Source organism: Cynara cardunculus, assembly GCF_001531365.2.
Source record: "Cynara cardunculus var. scolymus isolate 2C chromosome LG 2, CcrdV1, whole genome shotgun sequence".
NCBI lineage: Eukaryota > Viridiplantae > Streptophyta > Magnoliopsida > Asterales > Asteraceae > Cynara > Cynara cardunculus.
In genome coordinates, this window is record NC_037529.1 from 9,387,168 (window position 1) to 9,401,437 (window position 14,270).

The 14,270-nt window shown below is 32.5% G+C and overlaps 1 protein-coding gene across 1 annotated transcript; it reads left to right on the forward strand.

Annotated features, from left to right (window-relative positions):
• The first annotated feature begins 1,577 nt into the window (after positions 1-1,577).
• On the forward strand, positions 1,578-8,859 carry LOC112507001 ((DL)-glycerol-3-phosphatase 2). The gene is made up of 6 exons (XM_025111380.1): positions 1,578-1,825; positions 4,899-5,123; positions 7,880-7,940; positions 8,061-8,208; positions 8,292-8,371; positions 8,537-8,859. The coding sequence occupies exons 1-6, from the start codon at positions 1,603-1,605 to the stop codon at positions 8,667-8,669; spliced, it is 870 nt and encodes a 289-aa protein (XP_024967148.1). The 5' UTR covers positions 1,578-1,602; the 3' UTR covers positions 8,670-8,859.
• The last annotated feature ends 5,411 nt before the right edge of the window (positions 8,860-14,270 follow it).

Below are 14,270 nucleotides of genomic sequence, written 5' to 3' on the forward strand. Positions count from 1 at the left end.
AAAGTTCTTGTGTTTTGGTGTAATTTTCTTAATTAAATTATGTTAGTTATCAATGATTATCATAATTATATTTTAGATTTTTTATATTTAAAATAAGATATTTATCCAATATTTGATTATGTTTATTTGCAGTTAGTTAGACGAATTCAAGTATGGAGCTTTAATAAGTTGTACTTATGCATAATTACTTGTAATCTTAAATTTTAAGTAATATGCATCAATAAACAATACTTCGTGCATAAAAATTTTTTTTAAAAGTTTTTGTCAAATGTTTTATAATATAGTATAGATAGTATAGATTATGTATTTAAAAAAAAACAATAATGATTTTATTTTTGAATAAAATATAAATTTGAAGATATCATAAAAAATTAAAAATATATATATCAATGTTAATGTCAAATATACTTGTAATCTTGAGTTTTAAGTAATATGCATTAATAAATAATACTTTACGCATAAAAAGTAGTTTTTAAGAGTTTTTATCAAATGTTTTATAATATAGTATAGATAATCTATTTGATTTTTCTAATATGAATGTAAATTTTTTAATCCAATTGAATAACATATAGAAAACATATATATGTATATGTATAATTTTATAAATATAGCATACAAGTTTTCCGCCTTAAGTCACACCTTGAAAAACACAACGTACTCACCTTATGTCACGTCTCGCACCATTTTGAACCTTGATAATGATTGAAACAAACACTTGTATTAATGGTAGAAGTTGTTATCAACATCATGGGACGTGGTTTCAAAACCTGGTGCTAGCAACGATTCTTGTATTACATAACTTATAAACATGTTAACCGGAAATATATACTTAAATAGCTTGACTTGAGAATTACTAATATTAAACTTGATATAACCGAGTTCAAGCTCAAATAGTTTGTCCAAAACTCAAATCATGTATACCTTTAAGGGCTACTTGGTTCGTAGAATTTAAATGAAATTGATGGAATTGGAATGACAAATTTCTTTGATCAAATTTTTTTGTGATGTTTGGTTCACATAATGATTTAAATGGATTATACGGTTGAGGAATTTGATCATTCATGACATATATATACGAGAGATTTGAATTTGGTGTCGTAGCAAATGTAACAAAACTTTGGAAATTAAGTTGATTCCAATTCCACCAAATTACATTCGTAAACCAAACATTAATGTAGTTGTTAACATGCTTGTACTAAACTTTGGAATGTTTGTATTTCTTTTTGTTATTTATAATTCTTTTTATTTGTATTAAGGGGTGTTTGGGATTGCTTATTTGAAACAACTTATGCTTTTCTACAAAAATGCTTATCAACTTATTATAAGTTAGAATGATTTAGCTTCTTCAAAAACTTCTTATTACCGGTATAAATTGTTTATTCAAACACTCAAAAATGCTTATTACCGGTGCGACATCGAAATAAGTCAATAAATTGTTTTTATAAGCAATCCAAAACTCCCTATAACATTAAAATGATTGTACACGATTTTGTGATGCAAAGAAATTATTTAAAATATTAGTTTGTTATCATTTTATTCGAAAAGAAAGGTTTTCACATCCCTTGCAAGTTGCAACAGGATTCTATTCCATGTTTCTTTGACATGAAACACAACATTATTTCAAAACCTAAACAAATCTTGGATTTGATTGTGTGCGCCACCCAAACGCCAAGATCGAGTGTAAGGTTTTATAGCAGTAAAATACAGTTGAGGTACCAGTTCCGAAGCGCGTCTGTATCGGCAAAAATGGCGACTCAGACTGTCTGCGATTCAGAGAAGAAGTTAATCACTCACGTCATCTTTGATATGGACGGCCTTTTGATCGGTTTGTACTTTTATACCTCTGAATTCTAGTTACTCATCTTATTTTGTTTCATTCATCACTGACATCCAGCCAAGTAATCACTAAATGCTTTGTAAAGTCTATGTATTGATGGAAAACACGTATAACATTTGATGTTTTTCGTAGTTGGAACTACAAATCGTTATACTTAAGGTTGTAGTTTTGATAATTCGATCAATGCGATAGGTGACTCCTCGATTTGTTTGTTTGTTTTCTGGGATTTTATGTTAGATCCGCGATTACTAGTGATTCAGCTTCCTGTTCCCGAGTTACAGAGAACAATCCGAACTGAGGGTTGGGGAAATCTAAAGATGCCTTTTGTAAATATCCAGTTTAATTGCAACGTATATCCTAGATCATAGGAGGGCATTACTAAATTAAATGCTGTTATCTTGTTCACGAGATTCTATCACCAGACCTTTATGTTGGTACACTTTGACATCAAGGTCAAAGATATGCATCACAAGATCAAATTCATATCAATTCGATACAAGTTTGCACAACATTTTTTCTTATCCATAACATCTCTTACGGATTTCAATAGCCAAAAATTGTAGCCCTTTCTTTGAAATTGATGGCCAACAATGCATCAAGATAATAACCATTTTGTCTGCAACCTAGCTTTTTGTTGACTGTAGTCAATCTTTATACCTATTATGACTGCGTAAATGCTTTCAGCTAGTGATTTTGTCGGTGCGAACATTGAATCAGATATGATCTGGTTTATATTTTGTGCTGATAATCAAATATCAGGTTTAAGGCTTAGCGACATTATGTGTTTTACATCCAAGATAAAGTCCTGAAACACATGAGAGTTAATAGTGCTAGCATAAATAATGCTCGTGAACTGAATTGAAGGACAGAGGAAATGTGCGAATTTATGTATATTACTGAAAAGAAGATTGCATCTGTATTTATACTAAAAGCTAACCTGCTTTACCTGTTAACTACTGTAATTAAGCATACCAACTACTAAATTACAACCACTAACACCTACTAACTAACTTTGATGTAATTACTAATTAGATAGAAATACTCCTTCTACATCCTTCTACAATCTGTAGTACTCCTCTCAAGATGGAAATGGAGGGTAAATATCTTACGTTCATCTTGGACAGCAAAGAAGACAACACTGACAATGCCAACGGTTTAGTAAAAATGTCTGTCTGCTAGTTGATAGGCAGATTGAATAGGCATCAAGTGTACCATTATGTTTGCAACATTCTCGCTAACAAAATAGCAATCTATATGCTTGGTGCGCTCAGGATTAATAGCAATTTGTAGTGCAGATTTGTTATCACAGAACATAAATGCTGCTGTAGGATGACATTGACATATATCAAAATCTCACAGCAATTGTTTAATGCACACCAGTTCCCATATAGTAGGAGCCATAGCTCTATATTCAGCTTTTGTTGAGGACCTGGAAACTGTAGGCTGCCTTTTGGATTTTCAAGAAATCAGAAAATTGCCCAGGAAAATACAAAACCCCGTAACCAGACGTTCTGGTATCTGAACATTTTCCTCAGTCTGAGTAACAGTAAGTCTGTAACTGGAAATTAGACTTGGCTGACAAAAATACCCCTTGATCATGTTGTAGCTTCAAAATTGAATGAGATGTTTAGAGGCCTGTGAGTGAGTCTGAGCTTAGACGTAAACTGTGGAAGTTTATGAACAACAAGGGAAATGTCAAGCCGATACATGGTTAAATACAACAACCATTTAAGCTGGAAGTGTATCACCATCCGGTTCGTTCAAGTTAATTTTAGGATCGATGGGCGTGGATGTCAGTTTAGTCGCCAATAATTCTTAAGGTATATTGTGGTTGTGAATTATGATGATGAATTACCAGATGTAAACCGTGCAACTTCCAAACCTTGGAAATACTCTTTTAAGGGTCTAATATAAAAATGCATGACTCAACTGATTTTTATGACAAGGAATAGTAGAGAAGAAGCATCATTGATGATAATATCGCGATGTAAACAATTAGAAGAATGTATTCCTGTCAACTCCTCTTAAAAATAATGAATAATCGCCTTGGACTTTACAAAACCAGAATCAATCATGAACTGTGAAAACTTCATTGACAAGATGCTTGCTCCAGTCGATTCAGGGACTTATGAAAACTTAGCATCCGTGTGTTGATGTGATGAATCAAGTTGTAAAACTAGAATTTCAGTTCAGAGAAAACGTGATGGATTATGCTCTGATCCCATATTACTGCTCGTGGACTGAATTGAAGAGCAGATGAAATGAGCGAATTTCTGTATATTACTGAAAGGATGATTACATTTGTATTTGTACTAAAATCTAGCCTGCTCTACCTGTCAGCTAACTGTAGCAAGTATACTAACTACCAAAGTACCAAACTACACTAACAAGTAACAACTATTAACTAACTTTGATATAAATAGACAGAAATACCCCTTCTGCATTTTTCTACAATCTGTAATAGGGTACATGGCATGATGATTTTCTGGTGTAGCAGTTCATATGTTAAAAGTTATGTTTGTCATAGAAAGTTGAAGCAGTTGACGTTCTTGATAAGTAGTACTTTATCTGTCCCCATAATTGAAACCATCATTATATTCTTTCGGATCCATTGTTGCTATCCATGATTAGCCTAACATGCACTACTTATATGCGAGCTCCCCAATACATTGTGCTTGCTTGATTATACATAAGATTACACACTGAAATTACTTGTGAGGTCAAAACAAAGTCCCTTTTCCCTTCCTTTAAGTTTTTCTTTTAATTTATAATTCTTCAGAGGGGTCTTAGTAATTTGACATTAGTAGGTGAGTGTGCTTGAATTTTGAAGATGTCAACAGCTGGAACACCTTTGACACGAACATTGGTCCATATAATCACTTGATCATATGCAAACTTCTCTATTTGCTCCCAGTAGCTACGTATTTTAAAATCCATTGTATATTCAAAGCATCAGATTTCTCTGTGTTCTCCTTGATCACCCCAATTCATTACCAGTCCATATTTGTGCAGTTAATATGTTGGATATTGGAAAGAATAACACAGAATCTTGTGTTGGCAGATACTGAGAAATTCTATACAGAAGTTCAGGAGATAATACTTTCGAGATTCAACAAAACTTTTGATTGGTCTCTAAAGGCAAAGATGATGGGGAAGAAAGCTATAGAGGCTGCACGGGTGTTTGTCGAAGAAACTGGAATTAGTGATTCACTTACCGCTGAAGACTTCCTGGTGGAACGAGAAGCTATGTTACAGAAGATGTTTCCTACATGTGACCTCATGCCAGGTACTATATGTTTATCCGTAGGATTAGTTAAAGGTTCATTGTTTTTTCTGTATCCCCTTTTAAACAGAAATGCACTAAAGCACATTTCCTCACAATGAAATGCACATCAGAGGAGGTCTGTTAGAGAATGTGTAGCTACAAATTACTGTTATCTACCTGAATTCGATTTACAGACATCTATGTAAGATGATATTGTATATTTTCCTAAGTTAGCATGCAGTAGTTTGTTTGATTTTAGCGAAGTAATGTGGAAATAACACAGAAAGCTAGGTCAATATATACGTTATCCTCCTCGCCCTCATTAATATGTTATTTTCTTACAAGGGAAAATGTTTGGATGAAACTTATGACAGAAGACTTCAAGTAATGCTGAATATCTGGTAATAAAAGTGTGAAGGAATCAGGGAGAAACTCTTGCATGCATTGTCTTGATGACACTAATAAAGAAGTCATTTTTTTCCATTACCATTTTGGAAGAACAATAAACATAAAAGATAAAACAACCATAAGAAAACACTATGGTAAGCAGAAACTGTAATTTGCTAAAGGAATTGGATAAGCCAATGGCAGCGCAGGATGATATGTAGAAGGATCATGGAAAGGTGAAGAATAGGAAAAGGTGGTGAAAGGAAAACGAGAGGAATACATATCTTCTGCGAATCAGCGTAAGGGTGTGTTTGGTACGCTGGATAAGAAAAACAGAACAGGGATCACTGTTCCACGGTGGCATGACTTCTATGTGGAACATAGTGGAATAGATGTGTTCCAACCCATCTCATGGAACAAGCCTATATTTTGCTATTATACCCTCAAAATAAAACCTAATTCATTCTAAAACATCAAATATGTCTCTCTTTACATTTTATTCATTCTTTAAATTTTATTTATTGTATTTTATTCTATTTAAGCTTTCACTTTACTGCCCTCAAAGTATTATTTTTATACATTTTCTATATTTTGGTAAATTTGTAATTTATTAAATATTAATAATAAAAACACAATATAGAAAAGGTATAAAGTAAAAATTGGAAATCAAATAAACTTCATATTTTTGTGTCATTTTAATTGTCTTGATGAAAACTTCCTAATGATATATTTTGTTGTAAACAATATTTATTTTATTATAATTTACTGAATTACATAAATTAACCGAAATATAGAAAAGATATAAACAACTTATTAGGGGTGAATTGGTCATTTTACAAGTCCCTTTCTATCCAGTCCTGTCTTACCAAATGCGAAACAGTTGTCCTGTTTTGTCTAGTCCTGTTTGGGTACTAAACTCGCCCTAAAGGTTTACAGCGCATTGATATCAATAAGCTCACTGGGACTACATCGATCATAACAAAAGACTGATTATTTCTACTTGGGTAGAAAGTATATTAGGAAATAGTACAAAATTCCTCTCCTCAGGCTGCAACCAAATACTTTCTTTAATAATACCCGATCACCTGAAGGCATCGTGTATATGTCCATCCATATTTCAGACCCTTCTCTTCTCTATTAAACAGGTCCTGAAATATTGTATACTCCCATGACAAGTTGGAAGAGCCAAATTTGTCTGAGTTGCTTAACACAAATCATTATATAAGTACACTAATGAGCCAAGCTTTCCAATGATGAACATACCTTGCTCATTCGTTATGAGTTAAAAGACTAGGCTTGATTTCTGATATTTTACTCATCAAACAAGGTGGAACTCAGCACAGATAAGCAGATTAAAGCTGTTCGGTTTCTGGCTGCTGTCTTTACAGAATCTCTCCTTCAACTGTGTGGAGTTTGAATTGTCATATCTGGTGATACACTAGCTCACTTTCTTCCATTCGTGGGCCCCATCTCGTTTTATCCTCCCATCATGCAAATAGAGCAAACAAGAGAAATAAAATGGACTAAACAAATGGATCCTTAATTTCTAATGCATTGAATATTGAAGCACATGGTTAGCACTTGTATTATCTCTTGTGTGCTTTCTTCTGTTCCGTTCTTTCCAAGCATGTAATTCTGAATCAAACCTTTAAGCTTTCAGTAGATACCAAATCATTGCTTCCAGGAATTATAGGTATGTGGCCATAATTGATTTTAACATGATGTGATTCATCAAACCTGAAGTGTATGCTGATTTGTAATCTTTGCTGTTACTTTCCACCATCTTATGAACTCAATTGTGTTTGTTGCTTGTACTAAAAGAGAAATGTAATGATGACAGTAAATTCAGTTGCACATACAATATGTATTATACCCAAATGATAAATTTTTAAGCACTTTTGACATGACTTGGCTGCAATATATGTAGCGGTTTGTATGAACCGCAGAAAAGGTGACTTCATTCAGTTAAGCATTTTAAAGGGGATAGGGCTATTATATCTTTCTTTGAAAATGTTCCATTGGAAAGAAATTTTTATGTGATAGTGAGCATGTAGGGTACATTAAAAATTAATTGCGGCATCAGCATTGCTGAAGGCCAGATGTTGGTAATTGCTTGGAGAAAACAGTTATTATGGCTCTACATTAAGAGGGAATGGAGAAAATGTAATTTGCATAGTGAATCCCATTTCATTTTAGGAATTACATTGTTTCAACTGAAATCCTTTTCCCTTCTGTATGCATTTTCTCCTCAAAATTTATCAATATAAAGGCATAAAGCTAATTTCACTCGTCTTTGAGCTACATACCCACCATAGACATTTTTTCTTCTTCTATGGACTAAATGCAAGTATTATCATCTAATTTATGAGAATTTAAATGACCAATTGTAGGTGCAAGTCGTTTAGTCAAACATCTGCATGCTGCAGGAGTGCCGATTTGCGTTGCAACAGGGTAGGACAAAGCTTTCTATCATCCCTTTTTATTAGCTTCAAAATAGAATATCTTTGGAAAAAGGAAATCCTCTTGAAAGTTTTTCAAGAATCTTTACTTACCTGTGTTTGTGATTTCCAGATCTCATAAACGACACTATGAATTGAAAACACAAAATCATGGTGGGATATTTTCATTGATGCACCATATTGTCATGGGTGATGATCCAGAAGTTAAACAAGGCAAGCCATCACCTGATGTATTTCTTGCTGCTGCCAGAAGATTTGAGGTGAATCTATTTTAAAAAATGCTCTTATACTTGCTAATGCAGTCGTTGACAAACTTCCTTGAAAAATTCTCTGGAGGAAACAGGGTGGTTCAGTAGATCCCTCAAAGATTCTTGTTTTTGAAGATGCACCATCGGGAGTTCTTGCAGCCAAGAATGCCGGAATGTAAGTGCTCTAATTTAGTAATGTTTCCAAATGACTTGAATCATATTAACCAACCTATAACCGAAGCAACATTTCAGTTAATTAAGCGTGAAACTTAACAATGGTCTGTTTGTCGGTTAAACTTGTTTAAACCATGAACAAATTTTCTATGTAAATATGATGCAGGTCTGTAGTTATGGTTCCAGATCCAAGACTGGATAGCTCTTACCATGAAACTGCAGATAAAGTTCTGAGCTCACTGTTAGATTTTAACCCAGCTGATTGGGGACTTCCTCCGTTCACGGACTCAGCAACCTAAGACCTCTTTTAAGGTAAGCAAAATTCCTTCAAATAGAGAGAACCATCTATTCATTGTCGTATTCTGAAAGAAAAAATATTATACTTCAATGAGATATTGCATACTCCTGTCATCTGAAGTAACATATTGCTTTGAATACACATGTATAACCTACTGTTTCTGAAAACACTATCTGTTTCTTTATTTTTCCATCATGCTGCTTTTTTCTGAAGCATATAATATTTATATACGGAAAATATTCACACTCCTCTTCTTTGGCGAGGTTTGAACCCTTGGCCTTTTGGGAGGCTGGGCTCTACCGGTAACTCAAGAACCACTGGGCCAATGTTCCTTTGGTGCCATCATGCCTCTTGTTAGCTACAATGAGATCACTTTTACTTCTGTGTGTACTAGAAATATGATGGTGCAACTGCCAGTTCAGTGATTTCCCACTGTTTAAAATCCGAGTCGGCATATGATCAGTTGTTATGCTCATGAGAGTGTGGGTGAATGGTGAAACTGGTCCATGCTTCCATGTAAAAGGTGTAAACACAGCCTGCCCTTTTCAAAGCATTGATCGGTCCGAATACCATTTGAGGGTTCTTTTTATGATGATGATGATTAAAAAATCTATATCTGTGCTAGTATTAATCAAAATGGTGTCGTTTTGTTAGTTTTTTCTTCCACCCTGTAGTCCTTCATATACCCCTGGCCTTAAGCCTATTCCATAAGACCAATCCTCCTAGCTTGGGATGCATAAAGTCCATCTAAGCTGGATCCGTCTAATCCCGACGAAATAAAAGGGGTATAAGAGTAATTTCACTTTATTGTTGTAACTTAGTCCACAAATTTGGAGTTTGTAGCGCCAGATTGGACGATGGAAGTGCTTCTGTTTTAGAATAATGTGTGGAAGTCGCATTTTGGCCCAACTGAACCAACATAATCATGAGCACTTGGGCTAACAGCCCATTTCATTGTTTAATTGAGGCCCCATACTCTATTCATCATGAAGATCCGAATATGGAATTATGTCAACTCCAGAGGGGGAACGTAAGTTGGCAGTTAGATTATAAGAGAACCATGAAAAACAATAAACATGCACTTTAAGTTAGTGATGGTAAATTATTTCAAGTCATGTAGTTTTACTTAATTGCCCCTTAGCATAATCATTAGCGTCTGAATAAGAAGGGAAACTATTACAAATGTCCTTATGAAAATGGGTTAATTGGAATATCTGACGAAATGTTGAAAAATAAAGAAAAAGACCAATGGAAAAACTCGGGCCAAGCTTCATTGGTTATTGTCTGATATGCTTTTGTAGTGATTGGGGGTGCTGACGAGTCGGGTTGGGTTGCAGGGTATTCGAGTTCAGCTCAAGAAATATTACTAACTCGAGTTTGAATAACTTTTTTCACAATAGGGATTGAGCTCGAGTTCGAACTTTTTTTCAATGTTCTAACTCGAGTTTGATATTCGTCTATGGTTCGAATTCGAGATCAGTTAGCTTGCTGTTTACTTGAATATATGAACGTGTTTAGCTACAAAAATGTATGTTCGTATGGTTTGACTCTAGTCGACTCGACTCTGCTATAGAACCCGACTGGTTAAGTTACACGACTTTTAGTGTGAGTTTGAGATCAACTCGAGCTCGACAATTATTATGTTCAAGATAAACAGGCTTGAGCTTGAATAGCTCAACGCGCTAACACCTCAGAGTGGTGATCAACACAAGGAGGCCAAAGAGGAAGTCACAAACTTTAGAGTAGACTAGTGATTCACAATAGGATCGTTCAGGAAACTACCAGATTAGGATCGGGTCTGTTAAAAATTGATTTTTTTGAAGATTCTAATGTTTGGATTTGTTTTCGCAGAAACAACAATGGATTTTTTAGAGAAAAAAAAAGAAAAGAAAATCAGGACTAAATCTATCCTGTCCTGTTATTATCTATATCGAACTATGTCATCCTTGAAAAGGCATTAATAGTCAACCTGGTAAGGCGATATAATCCCACGGCATACTTATTTTTGGAAAATAGGTTACCCTTAGAATGTGCTTTTCTTAAAACATTTTCGGCTGAACGAGTCCATACGATTCATGCAATACATTACTTTCACATAGCTTAAACTTGCCAAATGTCGTTCAGGCCAACAAGTACAGATCTTAGAAGTTAATAAGATTCGAATCTAAAATCTTTAATAATTAAGTTATAAGTTATACACGTCAGGCAAATAATTTGAGGTCTGTTGGTGTGCATTTGTATGTTAGAATGCTGACCACGTATTTTGTTTTGGAGAAAACGATATGATACAAATATTCAACCAATGTCTCCATCGTCCCCCTTTATAATGAAAGGGCAATAATGTTGTAATGACAAATGTGACTTTTTTTTAGGACCATTCATTAGTTCTGGAGACGTGTAAAATAAAATGCATGAGTTGTGACCCCATCCATACACTTGCAGCTTTTTTAGACGTCAATAATACTGGTAAGTAGCAATCCAGAAAATTATAAAAAACTATCTTTTTCTACGTAACTGTAGGCTTTTAGATAATTCCCTTGCGACCATGAATGATCTTAACGTGTAAACCTTCATGATAATATATGATTAAAGAAGCTGATGTTTAAATGCGGTGACTATGAGCTATCCGCAAAGTAGGTGGTCGTCCTGAGATTAATCGGCTCGCATAATGGGTGGGTTGGATATCCAGATTAATAAAAAAATATATTAAAGAGGCTAAAATGAAGTCCATATTGTCCAACAACATCAATTGATCGGGACGCGAGTGGTAGGGGTGGGGATTTTCTAGAATCTGCTATCACAACTCTTTAATCACCATTCATTGTTTTTTGTTGGTTTTTTAATAAACTAGAAAGGTATTCGTGCAATGCATCGAGACACATTTTTATTTCAATGTTTCGCTTTATTTTTTATTCATGTCGATATAATACGATTTTATATGGTTTTGAAAAAACGATAATGTTTTTAGTTTTGAATAAAAATATTAATTTAAAAATATCATATAGAATTTGTAAAAAATATATCAATATTAGTATTAAATTAACTATTTAAAAGTTTTTGTTTGTGTATCTTTTTTAATTCAAAATTTTTATTATAATTTAATTTAACATAATGAAGTAACTTAATTTAGGTTTAATAATATATTTTTTATAAAGATAATAATTAAGTATTATGTTAGAATTAAATAATTATCTTAATTATATTTTAGATTTTTTATATTTTAAAATAAGATGTTTATCATCTATTTAATTATGTTTATCCGTAGTTAGTTACATGAATTCAAACATAAAGCTTTAATAAGTTGTACTTATGCACAATTTACTTGTAATCTTGAATTTTAAGTAATATGCATCAATAAACAGTACTTTATGCATAAAAAATGGTTTTTAAGAGTTTTTGTCAAATACTTTATAATATAGTATAGTATATCTTTAATCACCATTCATTGTTGGTTGGTTTTTAATAAATATAACTTTAGTAATTAAAATCAGAATCAAATGATATGACAAATTATCTACCAAATGATATTCTTTTTACTTTTATCTTGAAAAATTAGGGTTTTAATTTCTTATATGTAATATTTTTTTTCTTCTAAATCTAATTAATTGACCATATCTATACTATATTATAGAACATTTGATAGAAATTCTTAGAAACTATTTTTTATGCATGTAGTACTGTTTGTTGATGTATATTTATTTAAAATTCAAGATTACAAGTAATTTTACGTAAGTACAACTTATTAAAGTTTTATTTTTAAATTTGTGTAACTAACTGCAAATAAACATAATCAAATACAAGATATCCATTTTAAATATAAAAAATCTAAAATATAATTAAGATAATCATTGAGTTCTAACAAATGTTTAATTATTATCTTTATAAAAAAATTATATTATCAAATTAAAAATAAATTACTTTGTTATTATAGTAAAAAAAAATTGAATTAAAGAACTTACACCATAAAAATGAGAGCTATTAGATAGTTAATTGTATAATAATATCGATTTATTATTTTCAGATATTTATGCTATCTTAAAATTTATATTTCATTTAAAAATAAAACATTATCGTTTTCTCAAAACCATATAAAACCGTATTATGTCAATAAAAACAATAAAAATTAAACATTAAAATGAAAATTTATCTTGCTGCATTGCGTGAGCATCTTTCTAGTAGCAGTAAAATTATTGAATTCAAATCAAATACAAAATTTATTGTTGGAATTTCAAATAACAATAATAGAGTTTTATGGCACATAAAAACACCCGCCGCATGTGGTAATTATGGATATGGGGATGGATGGTATGAGGTCGAGTATTTGTCTACAATATTTTCTTTCTAGAAAACGTTCGGTGTTTTTTTTAGAACCAATTGTTTTTAAAATGCATTTAATTTTCGCTTTTTGGAATCCAAGGAGAATTTGATGGGCAAGAAAGACGTGAATCAGGAATAAGTTTCGTTTATTTTGGTAAACAAAACGTAATTGTTCTCGTCATGTCTCAATATAGAATAAACCATTTCTAACAAATGAGAATTCTAATACAGAAAGTAAGGAGAGAGATTTATATTCATCAATTAAAATATTAAATTTAAAATGTTTAAAAGAGAAATAATATGTTAATAATATAATCAATATCGTAACTCTCAAAACGGGTAATTTGTTAGAGTTGGAAGTAATTTTTCTTGGATTTTTTTTATTAACGTGGATATCCAACCCGCTATGCGAGCCGATTAATCTAAGGACGACCACCTGCTTTGCAGATAGTCTGGAGTCACCGCATTTGAAAATCCGTGGTCACAAGGAGATTTTTATTTCTCCTTGGATTTGAACATAAGACCTCTTGGTACTTTTAATCTTTGGAGCCAAGCTCAAATCAATTAGACACCATCCTTGTGGAATTTTGATACTTGATTCTTCATCTTTTTAGAGATGTTCTTACTAGCTAAATTTTCACATAGCACAATGTTAATTTTTAAGAGAAAGTAGTAGGGGTGTTCGAATTTCTATCAAACGACGCTTTATTGGCAGTTTCCATCCGGTTTTGAATTATGAAAGTGCGGTTCAAATCACGGGGTTTTGAATAATTTATCGGGACTCGCGATAATGACAACATAGATTAGAAGTTTTTGTTTTGTTTTGGGTTTGAAAGTTTTAAGTTTGTTTTGGACTATATGGATTAATTGTGGAACTTTTTGGTTTATTTGAACTTCTTTTACCACATATTTAAGACGTATTGCAACCCTTTTTATGGACATATCATCAAAAAAATTATTTTAAACTTATGATTTATAATTTATCGGGATTGAAGTGTGTTAAATACAAATCTTATAAATCACACTGCATCACATTTCGTGATATGTATTTTCATGGTTTGAGATATATGTAGAAAGGTTTGCAGTTTGGAAAAATGATCAAACCGCACCATTTTGCACCACTACCAAGTAGATACAATCAAAGATAAATATTTAGCAACAACTAAGGGCATGCTTGTTAGCAGCTCAATACACTTGGTGGGACTCCCAACTTATTCGGTCAACTATACATGAATGTTTGATCGTAGGTTAATGATATAGAAAGTAGCTTATTTAATAAGCTTCT